The 19,660-nt window shown below is 36.0% G+C and overlaps 1 protein-coding gene across 3 annotated transcripts in view; it reads left to right on the top strand.

Annotated features, from left to right (window-relative positions):
• The window catches only part of SNX13 (sorting nexin 13), a 106,434-nt gene that overhangs the window by 44,924 nt on the left and 41,850 nt on the right, over positions 1–19,660 (top strand). For all 3 annotated transcript variants that reach the window (XM_070424395.1, XM_070424396.1, XM_070424397.1), the window contains exons 6-13: positions 6,471–6,592; positions 6,683–6,784; positions 8,255–8,343; positions 9,069–9,152; positions 10,448–10,586; positions 11,709–11,797; positions 16,743–16,842; positions 17,677–17,870. In XM_070424395.1, coding sequence (XP_070280496.1) covers positions 6,471–6,592; positions 6,683–6,784; positions 8,255–8,343; positions 9,069–9,152; positions 10,448–10,586; positions 11,709–11,797; positions 16,743–16,842; positions 17,677–17,870 — 919 coding nt within the window. The remainder of the gene's footprint in view (positions 1–6,470; positions 6,593–6,682; positions 6,785–8,254; positions 8,344–9,068; positions 9,153–10,447; positions 10,587–11,708; positions 11,798–16,742; positions 16,843–17,676; positions 17,871–19,660) is intronic.

Here is a 19,660-nt window from a genome sequence, read left to right as displayed (position 1 = left end):
GCAATTGAGTTATTTAACTGCAGTTTAGTCAAGCATGCCAAACTCAAAGGCTAACACGGGCCAAATAAACAAGGTTTAAGTCTATGTGGGCCACACACAAAAAAAGCTTCAGTTTTTATAGAAATGTAGGTTTATTTCGATAGAGATATGCTGAATACAATGAATAATCGTTAACAAAATAATAGAACATTTTAATAAAAATTATTTTTTTCTTGAACATTAACTTACCAGACACTGAATAACTGCACAAATTAATAAGCATAACACAAATAAACCTATTTTTTTTTTGTTCTCCAAAAGCGAAATACTTCCTGTGGCGCACACCAAACAAGTCAGTACAAGACTAATGACATGGCAATCAGCTGCTAAAATATTTGCTGCTAGTATTAGTGGAAATGGTGAACCTGCGCATAGGCACGTAAGGGAAATGAATGCAACACGATTATAGTAATCAGTCATTAGCGAACTTTGTAGTTTGTTATTAATAATTATGTATAACAGGATATTGTAAAAATTAAGTTAAGAAATTTTCTTATATACTGTTATAGTGGCTGGGCCACAAAAACATTTGTTGTGGGCCACATGCCACGAGTTTGACATGCTTGTTGTAAGTGCTATAAAAAAATGAAAATTTTGGTGCTATAAAGAACCGGGTAGAGGGGAGCTATGGGGGGAAAAAGAGGAACATCTGAAATAATCTGAACAATAAAGATTTAAAAAAAAAAAAGAATATCACCAGAGATCCAGATCTGATCTGAAGGAATAAAGCAAAGGGAGAGGGTCAACAAAGACTGACATGAGGAATTGATGTTTTAGATGAATTAAGTATAAGTGAGAATTGTCCGTTGAATGTGTGAGAAAGAAGGGGAATTTGTGGAGAGTGGGCAGGGATGAGCAAACCTGTCAGAGGGGATAGATTGTCCAGAGGCACTGAGATAAGAAAAGGCATACTCAAGTTTGAGAAATGGAAAGAAAGCCTGAGAGTGTGCAGAACAGAAGGGAAGAAAGAGGGTGGAACAGGTGATAATAAGGGAGTAAGCAGTGTTCCAGGTATGTAAGATTTTAGAGAAGGAATTTGTGCTCAGGCCTAAGATCAATGGAGTTATTGAAAGATATTTAAAGCTTTTATTTTGTACTATCACATTTGTATTAAAAAAAATCACTCTGGCTGCTCTATGGAAAATAGAATGGAGGGGAGACAAGAGTGGATGTCGGAGACCAGTTAAAAGTAAGGAGATGATGCTGGTGTTAGAGATGGAGATATAGGCATGCAAAATATATGGTTAGAGAGGTACACATTACAGCTTGGCTTTTGCTTGTATGCTTAAATTATAACTTCATTGCTTCTTTGCATCCCTCATTAAACTGAGTAATTTTTGCACCCATTCTGTCAGGTATTTAAGCTTCAGGACCCTGCTATAAATTTTATATTTTTAGGGTAGGGTTGAATACATCACTTGTACCTTTGAACGTATGGGAAATATGCTCTCTTATTTTTAAGCTAGAGGCCCGATGCACAAAATTCGTGCAAGATTAGGCCTTCCTTCCCCTGGCTGCTGGCTCTGCTTCCCTCTGGCACCCAGGACCCGGGCTTCCCTCGCAGCCCCGGCTTTGTCTGGTCTAATTAGTATATTAAGCTTTTATAATTATAGATTCACATCCAAGTAATAATAAAATGGAAGTGTAGATAAAAGGATTCATTGTATAATCCTTTTGTTTTTATTAGAGTAGGAAGTGTATGGGGAAATATTTTAAACAAAGTGAAAAGAGCTTTGAACTTAGGCATAACTTAAATGTAATGGATATTAAGAACTTTAATAGAGAATTATATGTGGATCAATAGAACGAAGTATGGTGGTTACATAAGTTGAATGATTTTAAAAATTTATTACATATTTATCATATACCATAAATTTAGAAAGCACTGTCATCAAAATATTTTCAAATTTTGTTATTATAAATACTACTAGAAATTGATAGTAGATATTTTCCTAATTTATAAATGGGAAGCAATATATTACTGTTGTTCTTATCTTTCTAACCTAGAAAAGTCCCTTTTAGTTGAGGTTTACATTAGGGTTTCATGTATTCAGTGGAAATGAGTCAAGAAGAGGGAAATGAATGAACTTGGATAGAGATGCAGAATACTGTGTTCCCTGTTCTCCCCGCCCTACTCATATTTGTATATTGAAAGTAAAAAATCTATATTTAAAATTATTTTTATGTAGTTGCATTGCTTTTTGATTTTCACTAATTTTATTTCTTACTTTTTTGATTTTCACTAATTTTAAATGTCATTACCTCCTCTATAGTGATGGGTTATAGAATTGAATTGGGTTTAAAATACCTTTGTAAATTTTATTTTGTTTGAAAATGTCACTGTTTTATATATATTGTACCATGAAGTGGAACAGCTCTAACTTTGAAAGATTACAGCTCTAACTTGAAAAATTACTTTCTTCTAAATTTGCTAGAAGGAACCTTTTATGGGTTAAATGAACTAATGCAATGGCTTATACCAACCAAGTAAATTCTGTTTTCTTTTTTTTTTTAATTAAATCTTTATTGTTCAGATTACATTTGTTCCTCTTTTTTTTTTCCTCCCATAACTCCCCTCCTCCCAGTTCCCGCCCCACCCTCCGCCCTCACTCCCCACCCACTGTCCTCATCCATAGGTGCACGATTTTTGTCCAGTCTCTTCCCGAATCTCCCACTCCCCTTTCCCCACCAAGAATAGTCAGTCCATTCCTTTTCTATGTCCCTGATTCATTATAATCACCAGTTCATTCTGTACATCAGATTATTTATTCACTTGATTCTTAGATTCACTTGTTGATAGATGCATGTTTGTTGTTCACAATTTGTATCTTTACCTTTTTCTTCTTCCTCTTCTTAAAGGATACCGTTCAGCATTTCGTATAATACTGGTTTAGTGGTGATGAACTCCTTTAGCTTTTCCTTATCTGTGAAGCTCTTTATCTGACCTTCAATTCTGAATGATAGCTTTGCTGGATAAAGTAATCTTGGTTATAGGTTCTTGGTATTCATCACTTTGAATATTTCTTGCCATTCCCTTCTGGCCTGCAAAGTTTCTGTTGAGAAATCAGCTGACAGTCGTATGGGTATTCCCTTTTAGGTAATTGAATCTCTTTCTCTTGCTGCTTTTAGGATTCTCTCTTTGTCTTTTGCTCTTGGCATTTTAATTATGATGTGTCTTGGTGTGGTCCTCTTTGGATTCCTTTTGTTTGGGGTTCTCTGCGCTTCTTGGACCTGTAAGTCCATTTCTTTCACCAGGTGGGGGAAGTTTTCTGCCATTATTTCTTCAAATAGGTTTTCAATATCTTGCTCTCTCTCATCTTCTGGCACCCCTATAATTCTGATGTTTGTACGCTTGAAGCTGTCCCAGAGGCTCCTTACACTATCTTCGTATTTTCGGATTCTTTTTTCATTTTGCTTTTCCGGTTGGGTGTTTTTTGCTTCTTCGCATTTCAAATCTTTGACTTGACTCTTGTGCTCCTCTGGTCTGCTATTGGGTGTCTGTGTAATATTCTTTATTTCAGTCAGTGTATGCTTAATTTCTAGCTGGTTCTTTATCACAGCATCGAGGGTCTCATTAGATTTCATGAGGCTCTCATCAAGTTTATTGGCAACTTCTAGCACATTATTGCAAGCCCTCAAAATTGCGTTTTTTAGCTCTATATCCTCCATTTCTGTCATGTTTTTTTGTCTCCGCATCTTTTATGCTTTCTTGGTGCACCCCCTTGTGGTCTTTGTGCGCAGTCTTGTTCTAGTTAAGCCTTGATTGTTGTAGTTAATACTAGAGGGATTTGACCACCAGGCCGACTGGCTGTGAGAATCAGCTGTGTCTGCCGGGAAAACTTCTGTCCTCTGGGGAGGTGCTAATCTAGCCTTTGCCTGAGGCTATCCGGCAAATGGCTCTGCGCAGGGCTTGGGCGGGGCGGGTCGCAGAGGATCAACAGGGCGGGCGGAGGGAGCAGTTATGGCTGCTCTCAGTCCTGTTCCCAGAGGCTCTGCTTCTCAGAACCCCAGCAACCGCTGCAAACCTCGGAGAGAAAGCTGCCCTCATATTCCAACTGATGCCAGACAATCCAGCCTCTCCCGTTTGAGTCCAAGTCCCTAGAGACTCGCCCGGATTTGGAGCTCAGAGTCTGAGACTCCCTCCTGATTGAAAACGACAACCGCGCCCTCAGCCACCAGCCTGCTTTGCGCGCGCACCTCCGCACCTTTGTATTTTCCACACTGCGCCTCCTCTCAGCCTCGGTATGCTGTTCTCTTTCCTTCTAGTTGAAGAGTCTCTCCTCAGCCAGCCTTCCTGTGGTTCTGGGTGATGTCCATTCCGTCTTTTAGTTGTATTTTTGAAGTGGTTGTTTGCGGCAGCAGTCTCCGGTGTTTACCTATGCCGCCATCTTGGTCTCTCACCAAATTCTGTTTTCATAAAATTTTCAGTGTGTATAATTTTGTACAAATATTCATGTTAAAGTTTTTTTTGAAAGATGCTTATATAGATTGTGATTTTTTTTTAAACAGACTCTAGAGATTCCTAGATTTAAATTTTTATGTTGAAGCTGAATGTTGTTACCAAGGTTAATATGTGCTTATATACATGGTTCTTATATTCTAAATAACGGTAACCCTCCTCAGATTCCTGAGTTTAGGTTACCCTTAAATGTTACTCTTCCTTTCCATATATATAACAAAATCATAGTTGTATAAATTTTAAAAAATTGTATATGAGTGCTAATAACTTACGTTTTTTATTTTAAAAACAGCCATTTGTTATATTCCTCAATGCCATTATCTTTTGAATGCTTTCTGTAAAAAAATGACAAGTGTAATCAAGTCAATTTCTTCACTAGCTTCTTTATTATACATATGTGGGTCATTAACATAATGAGTTAGGGTATACATTTTATGGCCCCTCCATTGCCTAGCATCTTCATGAATAAACACCTAAAAGAGTAAATTAATTTTAATACTAATTTAAGGAAAACAGCATTAAAAACATTTGTTTAAAACTAACACTTAATTTGCCCTGGCCAGTTTTGCACAGTGGTCAGAATCTCGGCCTGCGGACTGAAGGGTCTCAGGTTTGATTCCTGGTTAAGGGCAAGTACTTTAGTTGCAGGTTCTCCAGCCCTGGTAGGGGCACATGTGGGAGGCAACCAACCAATGTGTCTCTCTCACATCAATGTTTCTCTCTCTCTCTTTCTCACCCTTCTTCCTCCCTTCTACTATTTCTAGAAATCAATGGAAAAAATATCCTCAAGGATTGAATAACAAAACAAACTGTTACTTAATTCAAGGAGAGGTGTAAACTGTTTTTGGTTTATCTGTTGTCTTTATTATTTGCTCCACTTGTATACTAAATTAGCAGTGTCTCTTGTGGTGTTTTGCTTTTGAGATAGAGTACTACATAATATAATTAGTAATCACCTTTTTCATGGCTAAGTGTATCCACATTCTTTGAACCATTTTTTTTTTTGTTGTTATTTTGAATACACTAGTTTTTAAGTGCTAGTATATGCACTTAAAAACCAATCAGGCTCATACCAAAGGTATTTAGTTTAGAACTTGGGCTATATAACTAAAAGAAGAATGTGAAGATTTCAGAAATGATTGAAAAAGAACCAAGAAATATTTCAAATGTTCTTTTCTTTTTTTAATTGAATTTATTGGGGTAGCATCTATATATATAAAAGCCTAATATGCAAAGTGTCCCTTTGGGAGTTTGACCAACTGGGAGTTCAATTGCTTGCTATGCTGTGTGCTGACCACTAGGGGGTGGTGCAGAACGAAGGGAGACCCTGGCCGGCTGCCCACAGCTGGGGAAGGGAGGACCCGGCCCACAGCTGGCAGCTGCTAGGGACCCCACCCATGCACACATTTCGTGCACTGGGCCTCTAGTTGGTTAATAAAACCATACAAGTTTCAGGTATACATCTCAATAAAATATCATCTGCATACTGCATTGTATGCTCACCACCCAAAGTCAAGTCTCTTTCTATCCCTATTTATCCCCCTTTTGCCTATTTTCACTTCCCCCAAATCCCCTCCCCTCTGACAGCTCTTAGTCCGCTCTTTCAAAATCAGGCAAAGTTCTGAATTTCTAATGTATTCTTAGGTCTGGGATGAGAATTTGCATGATCTATCTGTTAGATTCACTTCAGATTTAACTGGAAAAAATATCATTTTTTTCTATTATAATCTTTAAGCTTTGGCACATAAAATGCTTAGTATGCCTAAAGTCTTAGTCAAATAGATTTGATATACCTTGGGTCTTATGAATGAAAGATAGTGTTAAGATGTAATAGTAATTAAATGAACAAAACCTCAGTATAAATAAATTCAGTCTCTGATAATGATGTCTTTTAGTATTCATTAAAATGAATTTATATTTCTTGATTAAAAAGCATTTACATAATGCTTCTATGTAATATCTTTTTTATAAGGTCAAAAGAAATAGACTGGCAGCCTTATTTTACAACACGCATTGTAGATGATTTTGGCACACACCTACGAGTATTTAGAAAGGCTCAACAGAAGATAACAGAAAAAGATGATCAAGTAACAGGTAATATCTTTATTCCTGAAAATTATGATTTTAAAATCTGTTTTGTTTATATCATTCAGTATAGCTTGAATTGTTCTTTTCTTTCTGCAGGTTCAGCAGAAGATCTTGTAGAAACCTTCTTTGAAGTTGAAGTTGAAATGGAGAAGGATGTTTGCCGTGATCTAGTGTGCACTTCTCCCAAAGATGAAGAAGGTTTTGTTTTCAATTTCACACTTTTGAGAACAGTAACTGTTCAAGTTGATCAGAGATGAGTTAGTAGGACCAGTGAACAAATATAAGGGTGAAATTATTCTTTTAAGACAGGTAGCATAGTGAAGATACTGTTACTATTCACTTTATTTTGTTTTTTAATTCCTAAAAGTAATTTCCAGTTTTATTTCTGTTTTGAAGGTTACCTTTAAAAGTTAAAGATGGTAATTAAAGATTACCCCTCTTGTCTTCTTGGAAAATATAACAAGCATAAACATTTTGTAATTGAAATTTACTTTTTTGATCGATAGTAATTTTATCTTCACCTTGATTTATTATTTCTAATTCAAGAATATATCTGGTACCCTAAAATATTTGCTAAGATAATGCTTATAAAAATTTTAAATACAATTTTTAGGGTAGAACGAGCTTGTCTTCTTTTTGGAAGGTTAGATCAGATAAGCTTTAGTTGAGGGTGTTGTGATTTTCCCTAGATTTGCAATGACTAAGAGTCTTTTCTATTTGGCACATTTTTTTATTAATAGTATCAAGTGTATAATATAGTCCTGTGAAGTGTCAGTATGTAACAACTACAGTAAAGCATTTCTAGTTGTGGAAATTGTTTTCTTTTATTTTTATAATGCTTAACATTTTTGTGTCTTTGCTTTCCTTTCCTCTTCTTTTCTTTTTATATATATTGTGCAATTCAGTTTTTAATCACCATTATATTAGCACTGATCTGAAATAATTAAATGTAAGAAATAGATATAGTGATGTGCAGTACTTTTATGTAAACCGAGCTCTCAAATATGTAAATTAGAAGAGCATATTCTTTTTTCTGCCAAAATAGTGGAAGTTCTTTTTGGAAAGAATAATTACAGGTAATTTTTAAATGTGCAAATAATTTTTAAGTATGCAAACATAACTAGTGTGGTAGAGTACAGAATACATGGTACAACAAAAGTTGTTTTGGGAGCACTTTTGTAATTGAAATTTTTCAGTCATTCAAAGAGTGGGATGTAACAGCAGACTTAAAAATACCATTTTGATGATTGGGTAGTTACTATTTGGAGAAGAATGAAGAAGTTTTTTGTGTGTTTGTTTTTTATATTTTTATTCATTTCAGAGAGGAAGGGAAGAGGGAGAGAGAGATAGAAACATCAGTGATGAGAATCATTGATCAGCTGCCACCTGCACGCCCCCTACTGGGGATCGAGCCCGCAACCTAGGCATGCCCTTGACTGGAATCGAACCTGGCACCCTTTAGTCCTCAGGCTGACGCTCTATCCCTTGAGCCAAACCAGCTAGGGCAGAATGAAGAAGTTTTTAATGAATACTGATATGTACTAATTACTAAAATAATAAGCCAGTATAATCAGAAAACTGATTATTTCTACCTGTATGTGTTTTATATCAAGAGTAGATGGGGATTTCATATTTTCTAATGTTATTATAGCTACCTTTTTTTTCTAGGATTCCTAAGGGATTTGTGTGAGGTCTTATTATACTTATTGCTACCTCCTGGAGATTTCCAGAACAAGACCATGCGATACTTTGTCAGGGTAAGCTTAAACTCATACCAAATAAATGGCTATAAAGAAACTTGGAGTAGTACTTCCCAAAAGTTTTGGTCTCGGGTCCCTGTGACTCTTAAAAATTATTGAAGACCTCAAAGAGCTTTTTTTTTTTTTTATGTGGGTTTTATCTATCAATATTTACCATATTATAAATTAAAACTAAGAAATTTAGAAATAGAAGAATATACAAACCCACATTCCATTAGTATAGTGAATAATATAATAGACATGTATGTACCAACTACTCAGAGTTAACCAGTGTTAATATTTTACTATAGTTGCTCTGTTCCTCCCTTGAAGATAATCACTATCCTAAAATTGGTGTGTATCTTTTCCTTTTCTTTTTTGTTATTATTTTTTAAATATAGATATAGGAATCCATAAATAGTTATACTGCAATGTTTTGCCATTTAAAAATTAACAGAAATACTTACATACTAGAGCTATATTTTTGCTTTTCTCCATTGAACTCTAGGTGTCATTGTGGACATGTATCCATATAGATCTAGGTAGCTGCATCTCAGTTTATTTAATTTATTTATTTTAACTGTGGCAAACTAGCTCATCTAGCTTATGGTGGTTATTAAGTTTTAGTTTTACGTGTATTGTACTTTTCTTAAGTAACAGGTTGTTAGGGAATTTATATTATGCTATTGATTTGAACAGTGTATTAGATTAAATTTGTTTGTGTTTTTTAAAATTTTGTCCAGGAAATCCTTGCACAAGGAATTCTTCTTCCATTAATAAATCAACTCAGTGATCCTGATTATATTAATCAATATATCATATGGATGGTATGTACTTTCTAAATTACAACTCTTTAAAACAATTTTTTTAAATATAGAAATATTACTTGGAGATTAGGATGATTAAGCAACAATTTATTAAATAAAAATGTATCTAGAGATAATCTTTATATTTTCAATATTTCTGTTTGCTATATGTGTTAGTCAAGTTCTCTTTAAGAGATAAGATAATCTTGACAAGTTTGGTGGTGTTACTACTTATTTAAATTTAAAAAAGGATGTTTTACTCCCCATGTGTATAGATGACCAGTATTTCTTAAAGTTAGACCCTTTCATGGAGGCCACAGAACCTGATTATTCTTTTCTTTTGTTAACTTTGATAGATCCCTACTAGGTTCTCTACCAAGAATTTTAAAAATATGCAAATCCACGTCATTAAAAATTTTTTTTAATGTATATCCCTTGGTTAGGAATTCTACTCCTGAAATTTATTCTAAAATGATGATAAGCAGATTTGCAACAGCATTTAAGGCCACTAATGCAAACATTGCATATAATACTAAAAAACTGAAAGCAATTTAAGTGTCTCACATAGAGGATTAGTTTAATAAATTATGCATATTAATACAATAGAATACTATGCAGCCATTAAAAATGATGATGGTATATCCTAAGTCTGCTACCTTCGCATAGCTCCCTTTACTGCATTACTTGGTTTAAATTTAATTGGCAGTCATAATGATTAGTTCCTTCACATCTTCATATACCGTTTCTCTCTCTCTCATTGTACTTGCTTGGTGAAATGATACTCTGGTTAAATTCAACTTAACCATCCATCTACTCTATTTCTATTCTTAAACAGCAAGTGACTGGAAAAAAAGACAAAATAATAGTGTTCATATAATCATAGTGATTCTGTTAAATTTAGGTTGGAGAATCCCACTCTTCTGTTTAAAATCCTCTAGTAACTTTCATTCCACATAGAATGAAAGTCAAAACATTTATTGTAACCTACTGGTTTGCTCTTCATCACCACTGATCTTCTTGTCTACTCTTCTACCTTTCTTTGATATAGTTCAACCGTCATGGCTTCCTTGTTATCATCCATCAAACATTCTGAGCATGCTTTTCTACTTTCTAGCCTATTGTATATTTTATTTCCATAGTTTAGTTTGTGACCCATGAGAATTTAAGTACTCTGAGTACAGAGAATTTCATTTTGTTTTGTTATAAGCATTAGGAATATGTCAAGTTGTGCCTTTCACATGGTAGTCACTCAAGATTCTGTTTCCCCTTAATAAGTGAGTCCCCCTCCCATCTGTTTTTTAAACTTTATTTTTTAGATCCGTGAGTCTAATTGCAACTATGAGGCCTTTATGAACATTATTAAATTGAGTGACAATATTGGAGAGCTAGAAGCAGTCAGAGATAAGGCAATAGAAGAATTACAGTATCTTCGATCTTTAGATACAGCTGGTGATGGTAAGTAATTTAAGTGAAAGAATGTTTTACTTCTTTATTGTTTACTGTATCTTCAAACAAAATTGGAATTTACCTAAATGTCATTTTATGCTATTAGTTGTTTTTGCCTTAACTAAATTGAAATCTAGCTTATTGTGTTATAACATGTATTAAGAATACATTATAGCTGTGGCCATTTGCTCAGTGGTTAGAGTGTCAGCCCACAGGCCCAAAAGTCACAGGAAAGGGCACATACCTCAGTTGCAGGTTCCCCAACCCTGGTAGGAGCGTTGTGGGAGGCAACCAATCGATGTGTCTCTCTCACTTCTCTCCTCCCTCCCATATTTATAGAAATCAATGGAAAAAATATCCTCTGGTGAGGATTAAAAAAAACACAAAAACAAAAAACAAAGAATAAGGTATTATAATTTTGAATGTGAGACTATTATTGCAGTTATCTCTAAAGTAAAGAGAATTGGTAAGGTTTAATATTAACTAAATAATTTCATTATATAATTTTAGGTTATTTCATTATTAAATATAATAATTTTTCTATGCACTGGCTTTTATTTTAAACTAGGAGCCCAGTGCACAAATTTGTGCACCTTGAAAGGAACTGTGGGCCACGAAGCTGGGGTGTGCACAGGGGCGGGTCTTGGCCCATCCTCCACGCCCCCACCCGGCCCCTTCTGCCGTGGCCCTACTCCCGCTGCCCCCACATGCTGATGGCGCTGGCCCCGCTTGCACCTGCTGACAGCGCAGAGCGATTGGGGCCAGCAGTGGGTACAAACGGGTCTGGCGCTGGCAGCAGGTGTGAGTGCCGGGTGGGACCGCGGTTCGGCGGAGCAAAGAATTTTCAGTAACCACCAAAGGCTCACCCCGATGACAGCAGCCGGTGCCCCACCTTGGTCTGGCACCCCTGCTCACCTGCTCCACCATACTGCTGCGGCCAGTGCCCACCATATTCCACACGTGCCCCCAGGTGGTCAGTGCACATCATAGCAACTGGTTGTTTGGTTGTTCCACCATTCTGTCTATTTGCATATTAGCCTTTTATTATATAGAATGACAGTAAGGGCATGTTTAAAGTATTTCACATATAACTATCACTTTCTAGTTCATAATCAATTTGTTTGTTTTTAGATATCAACACTATCAAAAATCAAATAAATAGCTTATTATTTGTAAAGAAAGTATGTGACTCAAGAATACAACGGTTGCAGTCAGGCAAAGTAAGTAAAGTACTTTTGAGTTAACATTTAGTTATAAATACTCTTTATTTATTAAAATGTTTAGCAGGGTGGGGGCATAGGTGAAAAAGGTGAAGGGGATTGAGAAGTACAAACTGTGGCCCGGACAGCCTGGCTCAGTGGTTAAGCGTTGACCTATGAGTCAGGAGGTCTTGGTTTGATTCTGGTCAGGCCGTATGCCCGGGTTGCAGGCTTGATCCCAGATTCTTTCTCATTGTTGATGTTTCTATTTCTCTCTCCTCCCTTCCTCTCTTAAAATCAATAAAATAAATTATATATGTATGTATGTATATATATATATACACACACACACACATACATATTCCCAGTTATAAAATATGTGGTGGAGAAGTAATGTACAGTACAAGAAATATAGTTAATAATATTGTATAATAACTGTGTAGGGGCAGATAATTACTAGACTTATTGTGGTGATCACATCATAAGGTATATAAATGTCTAGTCACTATAATTATACATCTGAAACTAATGTATGTCTAATATAAAAGTAAATTTTTAAAATGTCTAGCAAATAACAAAAAGTACATTCACCAGTGCACTACGCTACAAAAGAATTTTAAGAAAAAAACTTCTCTGATATAAGGTAGTATAAATATTCATGAAATCAAGCTAAAGAGATTGAAATACTGCCTAAAAAATGCTAACGTAATTAAAGATTTTTTATTCCTTAATTTATCATCTATCCACTTTTACTTATTAAAAAATCTATTTATTGAATTTTATGCATGGGACACCATGGTAGATTGACTAGTAGACAAAATATCTACTTTCATGGAGCTTACATTTTAGTTGCAATCAGAAAATAAGCCAATAAATAAATTGATATATAATGTTAAAAAAAAGTAGAAAATAAGTAAAAGTGTGTGTGGGGGGGGGGGGGGGGGGGGGAGTAAAGCAAAATACAGGGATAGAGAATGTCCAACAGTATTTTGTATAGGTGCGAGAGATCTGGTGACATTTAAGCATAGGAACGCGTAACATGAGAGAGTCCTATGACTTTTTTTTTTTTTTTTTAGATTATTTTTTAAAGAGTCTTACAGGCAAGGTGAAAGCAAAGGCAAAGGTCTAGAGATAGGAAAATGGTTGGTGAGTTCCTGGAGGTCAGTGTGGCTGCTATGGAGTGAATGAGAGGAATTGTCAATAGGAATGAAATTGGAGAGGAACCTTGGGGTTAGATTATATATGGTTTTACCTGCCATAGTAGGATTTTTTTAAAGATTCTAATTGTAATGTGAATCCATTAGATATTTTTCTTGGTGAGTATGTAATCTGATTTGAGAATTAAAATGTTTACTTTGATTCTTTGTGATGAATAAATTGCAAAGTGGTGGGGGCAAGAATGGAAACTAAGATCATTTATAAGACAATTGCAGTAATAGATGTCTGTAGAGGTTGTCAGAAGTAGAGACTGGATATAGGGCTAATAGGATTTACTGATGGATTAAATATGGTGTGATAAACTAAAAAGGCACTTGGATGAGTTGAGCAACTGTATGAATAGTGTCACTTTTTACTTAAATGGATAAAACTGAGGGAGGAGGAGATTTGGAGGAGTGAATCTAACTTTGGATGTTTTAGTTGAGTTCCCTGTTCAATAGTCAAGTAGACATGCTAATTAGTAAACTCCAATTTAAGGGAAAGTTTAGTGGTGGAAATATCTTTGAGAATTCTAAAGGTTATCAGATGTTTACTTAAAGTTAAGAGACTGGATGAGGTTACCTAAAAGAGTGAGTGTAAGAAGATACCAAGAACTCAGTCTTGAGGCACTTCAGTTACTAGTGTTTAAGACAAAGTAGAAAATCAAAGATACAGAGTAAGTGGCTGGTGAGATTGAAGGAAAACCTGAGAGTGATATCCTAGAAGCCATGTAAAGAAAGTGTTTAAAGAAGTGAGAGATCAGGTATGTCAAAGGCTACTAATAAGTTGAGTAAGATAAAACTTAGAATTGCCCTTGGATATGCCACCAAGGGGATTATTGGTGATCTGATGATAAACAATTTTGGTGGAATAGTGGAGAGAAACCTTAATGAGGGGAGTCAGTCCAGGAGGAAATGGGAAGAGATGAATTAGAAATAGTGATTATTGTTAGCTGTTTGGAAGAGTTTTACTATAAAATAGAGCAGAGATTTGGGGCTGTCAGACAGGAAAAAACATTTTAAATTAAGGTTAGTTTTTAGTGTAGTCACTTTTTTTGGCTGGTTTTCTATTTTGGAAATTTATTTGTGATTCTGATCATGTAATTTTGCAATTTTTCTTAAGGAATACAAGACATTTTAAAATAAGTTTAGTTTGCTAGATTAATTTTAGCTCACAGTACTTGAGGTCCACATTTCATATACGCAGGTGAGTGCATTTGTGTGTATGCCTGTCTTTGTTTTATCTGTGTTAAAATTAGTTTAATATACCCATGCAAATTCAGAATAGAAAAATGATATGGTTTCACTAGTGCTTATTGTTTCTTTTAAGTAGTTGCACTATCTAGATCAAGGGTGGGCAACCCCTGGCATGCGTGCCAAACATGGCACGCCAGTAACTTTTGCTGGCACTCGAAACCCTCCCTTATAATCTTCCATTTACAAGTTTTTTCTTAATATCGACTTTTTTATTTTTCAGATAAATTCAGTGTAGGTGCATCGTAGATAAATAAATAATTTTACATAACAAGTTATGTTAAAGACCATAGACATGGCTGACTTTGAAATGCAGTTGATTGAATTTCAGAGTAGCTCAATTTGGAAGCAGAAATTTATTGACCTTAGAGTTGACTTGGAAAACATTGAAAAAAAGCGATTAGAGACAGGAGTACCAGAGAGAAGTGTCGAAAACGAACTATTGAGGACTTGGAATGCCATTCCAGAAAATTTTTTTGTTTAAAAAACTTTGCTACACTGTTACTCGCCATGTTTTCATCCACATACACTTGTGAATCTGTTCTCAGTGATGAATTTTGTTAAGTCTTGTAATAGGAGTAGTCTGAGGGATGAAAGTAGTAGCTCGTGCATATCTCTGAAGGTCACGAAATATAAACCTGATGTAAAATCTCTGTCATCAGTGATGCAGCAGCAAAAGTCCCACTGATAATATCAAACAGAGTCATAAAGTTTTCTGTCGGACTATCAGTGTACATGTATACATTAAAAAATAAATGTATTTTTCATCATCATATACTTTTTTTTTGTCGCTCGAATGAATTTTATTATTTCTTCAAGGTTCTTCACATACGTACACCTTAAGAGATATCAAGTAGGTGTAACATGTTCTCAAAAAATTAGGGTTGGCACGCAAAAGAATTTTGAGTCAGAGATTTTGCTGGTTTTGGCACGCACTCACAAAAAGGTTGCCCACCCCTGATCTAGATCTTAGAGTTAGTGGTCCTTCATCATCATTATTTAAAGTCTTCTTGCCCAGATGCTTTTTGATATTGAATCCTTTAAAAATCTCAATGTCTTAATGTCTTGTTTGGAAACCTGTCAGTTCTGTTTTGAATATCAAACTTTATCCCTTTAATAGCTCTGGTCATGCATTTTCCTTTGGAAGTAACCTCAGAATCTCCACAGAGATTTTTTTAAAACATGCTGCTCATCTTGAAATCTTAGAAGATCTTTTATCATACCTTTTTATTACAAATAAAGTTAATAGTGAACTCTCTTCCCCATCCCATTCTTTGTGGAGCTGCTGCTAGGCAGGAGAAATATAGGAGGGAAATCATGTGCTGGCACTGGGTTGCTTTATGCCAGATATTTTAAGTCAGTTACTCTTACTTTCAGTACTTATATGAAGGGGTACTAATTACACAAGAAGTTATTTTCCTCCTTCAAATTATCTTCCTTCTTTATGTGTCACCTATGCCTAATTTAGTATCTGTCCCTGAATAATAGAGCCTATTTAACTTCTAGAGAACGCCTATCTTTTAAAATCGAGGGTTGTGAGAGATGGATTTGGGAATATGTACAGAGAAGCTGGTTAAAATAGTTCACAGAAATATTGTGGGTTTTAGAAGAAAGGACAGCAGGCTTTAAAAACAAACTCATTCTTACTTGCTTTATGGTCATAGGTAAACTTTTTGGTCTTCAGCTTTCTTATATGTTAAACTAGAGGCTTGGTGCACGAATTTGTGCACAAGGGGATGCGGCTGACCAGGGGGAGGGGCCACGGGCAGTTGGCTGGCCGTCCCTATCCCCTGGTTGAATTTGCATATTAGACTTTTATTATATAGGATGGCTTTGGTGATACTTAATCCAATAGAATTGTTGTGGAAATTAAATGAAGTAATGTGTGTAATGTACCTAGCATAGTGCTTGATATGTAGATTTTGAACCCTTTTTTTTTCATTTGTTTTATATGTAGGTAGTTATCATGCTTTTATAACTCCGAAAAGCATACATAATTTATTGTTTACATAGTCTGAGAAGAAATACATTTTCTATATTTATATTTCTATAAAATACTTTATAGAAATTTTACTCTCTTGGGAGCAAAATTATTCTTTTGGGAATATTTTCTGTTTTCCCAGTAGATAGACTTCAATCTATATTTAAAAATGTTGGGATTTGTTTATTCTTGGACATATTAAGCATTCTAAACATCTCCTTGAGCCTTTAAAATATCCGTTTTCATTTGGAGTATGTAGAGAGAGGGAGAGAATTTGAAAACACAGTAATTTAGAATTATTTTGTATTGGAAGAAATTAATGCTTATTATATTTAATATATATTTACTAAGCAACTCTGAAAATAACATTCACTGAGCCAAGACTATTCTATTGGGAACTCACATGTATGAGAAGGGAAAAACTTTATTTTTATTCCATTTTAATTTGTAATTTGATTTTTTACACCTATATAAAGATCTTTAACCTAATGAGTGAATAGATGAAATATTAACCTACATTCACTTTTATCTATAGGAAATAAATACTGTGAAACTGGCAGCAAACTTTGGGAAACTTTGCACAGTCCCTCTGGCCAGCATCCTTGTAGACAATGTTGCACTACAATTTTTTATGGGTAGGTAAATCCATTTTATGAAAATAATATAATCCTTGAAATTTTTAATAATTGTAACTATTATTAAATTTTAAGTACTCAGTGTTAAGCATGCCAGATCTATCTCACCTCTTCCTCTTATTCTCTGAAATGTTCATTTTTTTCACTGGAAAACAGAGGTAGAGATTTATTTTGTTTTGAAGAAACAAATGCTTATTATAACTCTGTTGTGCATTTGCTAAACTGCTTTTAAAATAAACCTTGGAAGAGTCTACTGTGAATTTAAATTATTTGAGGAAGAGTATTTTATGAGGAGTACGTGGCATATATAACTGGTTTGTATCACTTTTGTGTGTGAATGGGGAGGGAATTTTATTACAATTACATCATAATTCCTTTTATTTGGAGAACATTTTTACCACAACTTTCTGATTCTTAATTTTCATGATAAAAAATATAGCTACATGATTTGTTGAAAAGTTTAATTTTTAATTTTACTGTTTATGTAAATATTAATACATATTATGATTATTAATGTTTATTGAGAACAAAAGCTGAATGCTAACAAAATGGTTTATTTCTGAGGAAACTTTGTGTAGCAATTTTATCCCCTAAATATTTTATTATGAAAAATAGATATTTTTAAATGTGCTTTTATTTACGTTTCCTGTATAACTGGTCTTTTTTAACTTAACTAATTCATGATATAACTATATTTTCACCTCAGACACTTTTTATACATTTTAAAATGTCAAATTTTAAGTATTTGAAACTTTAATTTTTCTTAACTTATACAGCTACATGCACCCAGAAATGTGTGACACTAATATCTATGGTATGGATTTTATTCGGTAGATTACATGCAGCAAACTGGAGGTCAAGCACATCTCTTCTTCTGGATGACAGTGGAAGGGTACCGGGTTACAGCCCAACAACAACTACAAGTTTTATTAAGCCGTCAGAAAGATGGAAAACATCAAACCAACCAAACCAAAGGTCTTTTAAGAGCAGCTGCTGTTGGAATTTATGACCAGTATTTATCAGAAAAGGTGAGGATATATTTTGGTTAATATGTTCTTATCTTCTTTGGCAGTATCATTAATAATAATTTTTATAGTGCTTATAAATATCCATTACTTATTCTAGGCACAACTTTTTCACAAATATTGTCTCATTTAATCCTGATCACAGTCTTATTTTGTATATTATCTTTATTTTGAAGGGAAGAAACTAATGTTTAGGAAATTGAATTAACTTGGCCAGGGTCATGAAAATACTAAATCAGTGGTTCTCAACCTTCCTAATGCTGCGCCCCTTTAATACAGTTCCTCATGTTGTGGGGACCCCCAATTTCATTGTTACAAATTGAACATAATTAAAGCATAGTGATTAATCACAAAAACAATATGTAATTATATATGTGTTTTCCAATGGTCTTAGGCGACCCCTGTGAAAGGGTCGTTCGACCCCCAAAGGGGTCGCGACCCACAGGTTGAGAACCGCTGTACTAAATGATAAAGTCACACATTGTAGATTCAAAGACACAATAGTTGAAAGTAAAGAATGAAAAAGGTAAATTATGCAAACAGTAACCAAAACAGAGCAGGAATGTCTATGCTAATAGATTTTAGTATAGACAATAGATTTTTAAGATAAAAATTGTTAATGAGAAAAGAGGAACATCTATATAATAAAGGCCTAATATGTTAAGTGTCTGACCATTCATTCGACCAGTCGCTATGATGTGCACTGACTACCAGGGGGCAGACGCTCGACTGGTAGGTTAGCTTGCTGCTGGGGTACGGCTGATTGGGACTGGGTGAGACAGGCCGGACCTGCCCTGGAGCCCTCCCGCAGTTCCTCCCTGGCCTCGATCATGCACCACTGGGGTCCCTTGGCCTGGCCTGCCCCGTCTCGCAATCCAGAACTCCTCGGGGGATGTTGGAGAGCCGGTTTTGGTCTGATTCCACAGGCCAGGCCAAGGGATCCCAGGGCCTCTAGTCTATCCTATCTAATAAAAGAGAAACATGGTAATTAGCCGTACATCCGCTACCCTTCCCATTGGCTAATCAAGGCGATATGCAAATTAACTGCCAGCCAAGATGGCGGCCGGCAGCCATGCACTGAAGCGAACAGGGAGGCTTGCTTGCTCCAGTGACGGCGGACTCCAACGTTCCCCGCCTGACTTGCCGGCCTCTCAGCTGCAACTCTAAGCAACTATGTTGCAAATATAGAAGCTAAACCAAACCCCAGAAACCTGCTTTATTCAGCCAGGCTTCAGCCAGCCGGACCGCAACATTGTATCAAATACAGAAGGTAAACAAAGGCCAGAAACTTGCTTTCAGCAGCTGAGGCCTCAGCGCTAAAGCCGGCCCAGAATAAAAAAAAAAGAAAGAAAAAAAGGAACTGTTGGGAGCTTCAGTCACCCGCCAGCCTGAAAACAGCCCTCAGCCCCTCAGCCAGACTGGCCAGGCACCCCAGTGGGGACCCCCACCCTGATCCAGGACACCCTTCAGGGCAAACCAGGCAGCCCCCACCCGTGCACCAGGCCTCTATTCTATATAGTAAAAGGGTAATATGCCTCCCGGCACCTGGATCAGCGGAGCAGCGAGGCCTCCCGGCACTGGGATCAGCGTGACGGGGCAGCGCCCAAACCCCCTGACCGCCCTGCGGCTCTGTGTGTGACAGGGGGCGGGGCCACAACCTCACTATCCGCCCTGTTCTGTTCGTGACAGGGGAAGGCGCCCCAACCCCCTGATCAGCTCTGCTCTGTGCCTGATAGGGAGGAGCTCCCCAACCCCCTGATCGCCCTGCGGCTCTGTGTGTGACAGGGGGCAGT

The sequence above is a fragment of the Myotis yumanensis genome, unplaced genomic scaffold (assembly GCF_028538775.1).
Source record: "Myotis yumanensis isolate MYYU_CA2020_CCGP unplaced genomic scaffold, mMyoYum1.0.hap1 SCAF_9, whole genome shotgun sequence".
NCBI classification, from domain to species: Eukaryota; Metazoa; Chordata; class Mammalia; order Chiroptera; family Vespertilionidae; genus Myotis; species Myotis yumanensis.
This window is presented reverse-complemented; position numbering and strand designations above follow the sequence as displayed.